Here is a 7,648-nt window from a genome sequence, read left to right as displayed (position 1 = left end):
GCAGTATGCAAAGCAATAGGATATGAGGAGGCAGCGTAGCCTAATGTTAAAGTATACTATAAAATTGTAGATTCGAAAATTAAAAGAAAAAGAATAATATATATTCAACATTTAAATTGTGAGAAGTAAGAAGTAGTGTATTGTGAATTGGGTATTACACCACGTGATAAAAACAATATATATTTTTGACTAAATAATTACAAAATCATATTGTGTATATTGTTTCTGTTTTTTTGTTACTGCTGTAAAACAAGCACACAAAAATAAATGTTTTCTGTTCAGGCGCGATGTAGTCAGTCCTTACAGATCCGGAAGTGACGTGTCGTGTAACATCAGCAGCAACATTCCAAGACAGTCACAATAATGAGGCTGGTGAGTGGGAAAATGTCTTTTTTTTGGTATTATAAATACTTTTGAAACATTGTAAACATCGTTTATGTATACAACATGCTTGCGTTCCTCCGATATGAGTTTTCAGATAAGAAAGGTTTCTCTAAACTACGAATATATCGGGTTTAGCTTAGCCAATCCTCCTCTGACTGTACACAACTCAACGTTGAGTTTCATCGGTGTTTAATTATTCTTCATAAGTCTTGTTTATGAAACTGACAGCTGTCATCTCCTCGTGTCGTTTCCAGGACCCGAATGAGGATGACGATGTGTCTTTATTTGATGCTGAGGAAGATTCAGCCACAAGAAAGAACAAAATCAAGTGTGTCATCATAAATAATCATCATTAATTCATCTGTTAAATCGTACATAACGTTTTTTTTCATGTATTTGATGACTCAGGTTGCTATTATAGCATTTAATACTGTACGTACAATTGTTCATTTTGTGGACATTCAGAGACAGGATGTCCTCATTAAAAAAAAAAAAAAAAAAAAGCTAAAGTTTTTTATTGTTTATACAATATTTTAGTACCTTATTAATAAATTAGTATTCATTATTAAGTGTATTATTAATACAATGCTTTAATTCATTATTATCATTAATTAAATGTATTCCTAATACAGTATTTTTCATTCTGAAAATGCTAAATGTTTTCTTTTATGTTTAGTTTATAGTCATTATTACAGTAGAGGCTAATGGTATGTCCTCATTTAGATAGACAGATAAATGTTAGTGTTTTTCCAGGCATCCGCTGGCCTCCTTCTTCCACCTGTTCTTCCGGGTCAGTGCGATTCTGGTCTACCTGTTGTGCGGTTTAATTGGCGGAAGCTTCATCGCCTGTATGGTCACCATCATCCTCCTCCTGTCATGTGACTTCTGGACTGTGAAGGTCTGTGTTTCTGAATATCTGATCAGGTGTCATCACAGTTACTGTAGTTAGTGGTGTTTAAGTCAAGCATCACCATCAAACCTCTAACCCTACATATTAATCCTCAGTATGAAACCTGCATATGTGTTTGTCTTACTCTAGAATATCACAGGGCGTCTGATGGTGGGTCTGCGCTGGTGGAATCAAGTGGATGACGATGGAAAAAGCCATTGGGTGTTTGAGTCCAGAAAGGTACGATTGCACACACAGTCCTGAGTAGGGTTGGGTGGCTTTGTTTTGGTAACACTTTACAATAAGGTTAACATTAGTTTACTACATTAGTTAGCATGGACTAATTCTGAACTGCACTTCTACAGCATTTATTAATCTTTGTTAATGTTACTTTTCAACATTTAAAATCGTGTTAACATTAGTTAATGCACTGTGAACTAACATGAACAAACATTGAATGACTATATTTTTATTAACTAACATTAACAAAGATTATAAAATACAGTAACAAATGTTTTGCTCATGGTTAGTTCATGTTTGTTAATACATTAACCTTATTGTAAAGTGTTACCCTTTTTTATTGCTATACCATTTATACTGCAGTAGATATATTTGCATGGACATGAACTGCTTTGTTAGTTATAGAAAAACATAATTGATTAACAACACTACTGTTCAAAAGTTGGTAAGATCGTTTCGTCTGCTCACCAACGCTGCATTAATTTGATCAAAAATACAGTAAAAACTAAGATATTCTTACAATTCAAAATAGCTGTGAATATACACTCACCTAAAGGATTATTAGGAACACCATACTAATACTGTGTTTGACCCCCTTTCGCCTTCAGAACTGCCTTAATTCTACGTGGCATTGATTCAACAAGGTGCTGAAAGCATTCTTTAGAAATGTTGGCCCATATTGATAGGATAGCATCTTGCAGTTGATGGAGATTTGTGGGATGCACATCCAGGGCACGAAGCTCCCGTTCCACCACATCCCAAAGATGCTCTATTGGGTTGAGATCTGGTGACTGTGGGGGCCATTTTGGTACAGTGAACTCATTGTCATGTTCAAGAAACCAATTTGAAATTATTCGAGCTTTGTGACATGGTGCATTATCCTGCTGGAAGTAGCCATCAGAGGATGGGTACATGGTGGCCATAAAGGGATGGACATGGTCAGAAACAATGCTCAGGTAGGCCGTGGCATTTAAACGATGCCCAACTGGCACTAAGGGGCCTAAAGTGTGCCAAGAAAACATCCCAAACACCATTACACCACCACCACCACCCTGCACAGTGGTAACAAGGCATGATGGATCCATGTTCTCATTCTGTTTACGCCAAATTCTGACTCTACCATCTGAATGTCTCAACAGAAATCGAGACTCATCAGACCAGGCAACATTTTTTCAGTCTTCAACTGTCCAATTTTGGTGAGCTCTTGCAAATTGTAGCCTCTTTTTCCTATTTGTAGTGGAGATGAGTGGTACCCGGTGGGGTCTTCTGCTGTTGTAGCCCATCCGCCTCAAGGTTGTGCGTGTTGTGGCTTCACAAATGCTTTGCTGCATACCTCGGTTGTAACGAGTGGTTATTTCAGTCAAAGTTGCTCTTCTATCAGCTTGAATCAGTCGGCCCATTCTCCTCTGACCTCTAGCATCTACAAGGCATTTTCGCCCACAGGACTGCCGCATACTGGATGTTTTTCCCTTTTCACATCATTCTTTGTAAACCCTAGAAATGGTTGTGCGTGAAAATCCCAGTAACTGAGCAGATTGTGAAATACTCAGACCGGCCCGTCTGGCACCAACAACCATGCCACGCTCAAAATTGCTTAAATCACCTTTCTTTCCCATTCTGACATTCAGTTTGGAGTTCAGGAGATTGTCTTGACCAGGACCACACCCCTGAATGCATTGAAGCAACTGCCATGTGATTGGTTGATTAGATAATTGCATTAATGAGAAATTCAACAGGTGTTCCTAATAATCCTTTAGGTGAGTGTATAGTAAAGTGTCAGCATCATTACCCCAGTCTTCAGTGTCACATGATCCTTCAGAAATCATTCTAATATGAGGATTTGCTGCTTAAGAAGCATTTTAATCTTTTGTAACAGTATAAATGTCACTTTTGATGAATTGAACGGTGAATAAAGCTATTAATTTCTTTTGAAAACCAACAAACTTTTGAACATGTATATGGCTGGAGTAAATCATCCGTGTGTGTGTGTGTGTGTCTGTGTCCAGGCCAGTGGGACTCAGTCCTCCGCATCACGAACCTCAAACGCAGAGTCTCGTATCTTCTGGCTGGGTCTGATCATCTGCCCCGTCATCTGGGTCATTTTTGCGTTCTCTACACTCATCTCCTTCAAGATAAAATGGCTGGTGAGTCGTCAGCTTCAGCTGTCTGTCTGTTTTCATGAGGTGGACGCTGAGACATGTCTGAAGTTCCTCTGTGAGTAATGCTGTCTCCTCGGGCAGGCGGTGGTGATTATGGGGGTGGTGTTACAGGGAGCGAACCTCTACGGATATGTGCGCTGTAAAGTAGGAGCCAGAACAAACCTGAAGAGCCTGGCAACAAATTACTTTGGACGGCAGTTTCTAAAGCAGGTGTGTTAATTTATCTAGCCATTATCATTTATTTATAACTGTCATATTAAAGGGTTAGTTCATCCAATCATCAATTACTCACTTTCATGTCATTCCAAAACCTGTAAGACTTTCATTCATCTTCAACACAAATGAAATTTTGTAATTAAATATGAGAGATTTCTGTCCCTCCTTTGCATGTCTATTCACCCAACACATGTTCGTGCCGTGTGACACGCGAGAATCAACCTCATTGGTTCATTAAAAATGTCTTTAATTGTGGTTTAAAGATGAGCGGAAGTCACGAGGGTTAGTAAATGAAGACAGAGCTTCGATTTTTGGGTGATCTGTCAATTTAATAGTATCCGAATTTCATTTTACACTTTCTGATGATATAGTATGTGACTGCATTGTGCTGTCTTTTTTTTTTTTTTTTTCAGGCTTTCACAAAACAGGAGGAATCTTAGGAAGGAACAACTGACCTTCAGAATTCACACGCCGATGAACTTTTAACATGTTCATTTTTAAAACTGATTCAAATGAAGTTGAGGGAAATGGTTACTTGGTTAGCGTATCTGTGTTATTAGTTTTCTACAATTTGTCAACCACAACCTGTTAAATAATGTGTTTGACATTTAAAAATGCATTTAACTTGATAGTTTTTTCTTTTAAATAACTAACTAACTTAAAGAATACAGAGTTTGTGTTTTGTTTTTAAATATTGCATGACATCATCATGCATTATCCTTCTGTTTTGCTGACAGCCACAAAAAAAAACAGATGTACATATTTATATACTGCTGTAAATTATTATTTTTTGGGGGGGATTGTATACTTTCTCTAGGTGATGATTGAGTGATTGTATCTCGTGTTCAGTAAATTCAAGAAATAAATACGTTTTGGTTAAAACTGGAGCCACCCTGAATCTCTGGCTTGGTGAAGTCATCCATAATCACCACATCATCAAAAAAAGCCGAAATCAAAGTCCCATTTACGCTTCTCTGAAGCTGTTTTAAATTAAATAAAGCATTTATTTTGATCTGAAGGAGCACTACAGTTAAGGTATGTATTTTTATCAGTTCATGCGTTTTCTTGGAATGATATTCATGACTTGTGTATAAATTATTAACATCCGCAATTTTAAAGGCATAGACAGACCTTTTAATGCTTTTTTTCTTTCTAATTTTTAGTTAAAATATTGTGGTTTTGGACAATATTTTATACCTAAATGTAGATTTTATTTATATCTCATTTCCACAAGGAATCTTCCAAAGTTTTATACAACTTAAAGGCTTTTTTGAAAATCACCAGTTCTTCACAACTCTTTTGGAGGTGTATTTTGATGATTAACCCTTCTGTTGTCTGATTTTTATTCATTTCATTATCTTTATTCATTCGTTAATCATTATTCATATTGCTGCTAACGTTACGAGACGTTCTGCTGCGGCTGGGTGCACAATTTGGTCATCTTTAACTACAAGCCCCCAAACTGTGAAAAAAAAACGTTGTACTGGCAAAGGTAAGTTGCTTAACCTTTTGTCAAGTCACCTTTATTTATATAGCGCTTTTTACTATACAGATCGTTTCAAAGCAGCTTTACAGTGATAACAGGGAAATAACAAAGTTTGTTTCTGCTGTACAGCAGCTCTAGATCAAACAGATGTAATCGTCCAGTTCAGTTCAAATAAAATATTGTCAATGTAGGCAGATCAAAAAATATTGAATATTATTTTGTATGTTAATGAGTTTTAATGTAGGGGGTGTAATCTTGTAGGTTTGGCTGCAGACAAAATGGAAATTTGAAGTGTATAACTTGGAAAAAAAGTGACCGTTGTCATATACAACCTCTTGTATTTAACAGGTCATGCATTCACAGCGGCTCAGCGAGCCTCCTCTCACACCAAGGGTCATCCTTACACCATCGGGACAAGTGTGTTCAGCCCACTGCACATGCATGGCTGGTGTAGTTGAGTCATGCACCCATGTTGGAGCCCTGCTTTGGTTGATTCCTGTGTCCGGTTGAAGAAAAAGGCCAGTCACTGATGAACCGACCTACTGGATGCATCGACAAAGTCCATCCAGAGGTTGGCCACAGCATCGACTTCACATCTGCTGCTGCCACACGCAGGTCTCTAAACAGACGCATTGATGGTGAGACCCACATCAGTCCCCCGTTGAGAACACGTGCGGCCAAAACAACACCGGAAGAGCTGGAAACATTCTACAGGGATCTCCATTACACAGGTAGAAGATCAGCCATTTTGAGTGTGCTACCAGACTACTGTGAGGAATTTTGAGACCCTATTCTGCCCATCAGAAGCTTACAGTCTCTGGCAAATGTTCGTGGCACTAACCTTGATAGGAGTGCGCTGCTGAAGCACTGCCAGGCCTTAAGAATCACCGCTGATGTGTCAGAGGAACAGGCAGTGCAGATTGAGAGAAGGACAGCACACCTCGGCAGAATCACGGCCTCCTCAAGGCAACAGACATCAGCTAACCAGCTCTCTCCACCATAAAGAGGGTTTGTTACCCTACGCACAGCAACCACCATTTGGGGTATCAAACAGGAGGAGACAGCGAGGCAGGCATACACCACCCAAACAAAAGAACAGCACAGAAATCAACAAGTGGAAACTTGCGGGTTTTTTGTCAACCCAGCCTTCCCACAAGTAGGAGCTTCACCAGATGCCATTGTGAGTTGCACCTGTTGTGGGAAAGGCTGCATTGAAGTTAAATGCCCTGCAAAGTACAAGGACTGCACAGATGTTCATCAGATGACCGCAACTTCTGCCTGCATGTGGTTGATGTTCAGGTGCACCTCAAGAAGAACCACCAGTAACAGACAAACTGTACTGTGACTTGGTAGTGTGGACACTGTGGACTCAGTGTCTCTTTTTCTCACAGGAGTTCTTCCTGAAGATGGCTCTCGCTGACCTTGTGATGCAGTGTTTCACAGTACCACACCTACCTCCCAAGCATCGTTTGCCCCCTACGGCAACAACAGCCACTGGAAGTGCGTGTAAAGAGGCCAAGAATGCAGCCTGCCAAAAAAGACAAAGCAGCCAAGAGAAATAAATCAGTGTCGTGTCTCTGTGCTGGACCAGAGAATGGTCAAATGGTCGCACGTGACAACGAGAACTGTACAGTACAGTGGCATCACCTCCAATGTGTGGGGCTTGTGGACAGCCCTTCTGCTGACACTCCTCAAGCCCCGTTCACACTACAAGCGACTTTGTCGCTGCATGTCGCCAGTGGCTGGCGATGAGGTCGCTAGTGGGAGTTCCCACTACTGGTTGCCTTTATGAATGACATCCAATGATGTGGAGAAGGATCATACGCGCTCCGCTCCTATTGGTTGTCGCTCCCGAAAGTCGCTCCTCATTTGCATAAAGTTAAACAGATCTCAACTTTGTCGCGTCGCCAGACACGCCCATCCGGTCGCCAACGGTCGCTGTCGCCGGAAATCGCCAGCTCCCCATTGAAATGAATGGTATCGCATCGCTTGGTCACGTGTAGTGTGAACGGGGCTTCACACAGCCAGCGACACGCAGCGACAAAGCAACACGATCCCATTCATTTCAATGGAGCGCTGGCGACATCCGGCGACGCGAGCGACAGCGACCGTTGGCGACAGAATGTGGGCGTGTCAAGCGACAAGAGACAAAAGTTGAGAAATGTCAACTTTATGCAAATGAGAAGCTATTTTCGCGAGCGACAACCAATAGGAAAGAAGACATTCAGTGGAGCTCACGTCACCGTCTCGAGTGCAGGCAAGACAGAAGAGTTC

At 40.5% G+C, this 7,648-nt stretch overlaps 1 protein-coding gene across 1 annotated transcript; it reads left to right on the top strand.

Moving 5' to 3' along the window:
- Positions 1 to 286: 286 nt before the first annotated feature.
- Positions 287 to 4,775, top strand: tvp23b (trans-golgi network vesicle protein 23 homolog B (S. cerevisiae)). The gene is made up of 7 exons (XM_056242313.1): positions 287 to 372; positions 639 to 712; positions 1,138 to 1,282; positions 1,424 to 1,513; positions 3,520 to 3,657; positions 3,754 to 3,882; positions 4,302 to 4,775. Exons 1-7 carry the CDS (start codon positions 364 to 366, stop codon positions 4,326 to 4,328), a joined length of 612 nt encoding a protein of 203 aa, XP_056098288.1. The 5' UTR covers positions 287 to 363; the 3' UTR covers positions 4,329 to 4,775.
- The last annotated feature ends 2,873 nt before the right edge of the window (positions 4,776 to 7,648 follow it).

Source organism: Rhinichthys klamathensis, unplaced genomic scaffold, assembly GCF_029890125.1.
Source record: "Rhinichthys klamathensis goyatoka isolate OS25496 unplaced genomic scaffold, OSU_Roscu_1.1 h1tg000721l_1, whole genome shotgun sequence".
In the NCBI taxonomy this organism is placed as follows: Eukaryota; Metazoa; Chordata; class Actinopteri; order Cypriniformes; family Leuciscidae; genus Rhinichthys; species Rhinichthys klamathensis.
Note: the sequence above shows the minus strand (reverse complement) of the source record. Positions and strands in the feature narration are given on the sequence as shown.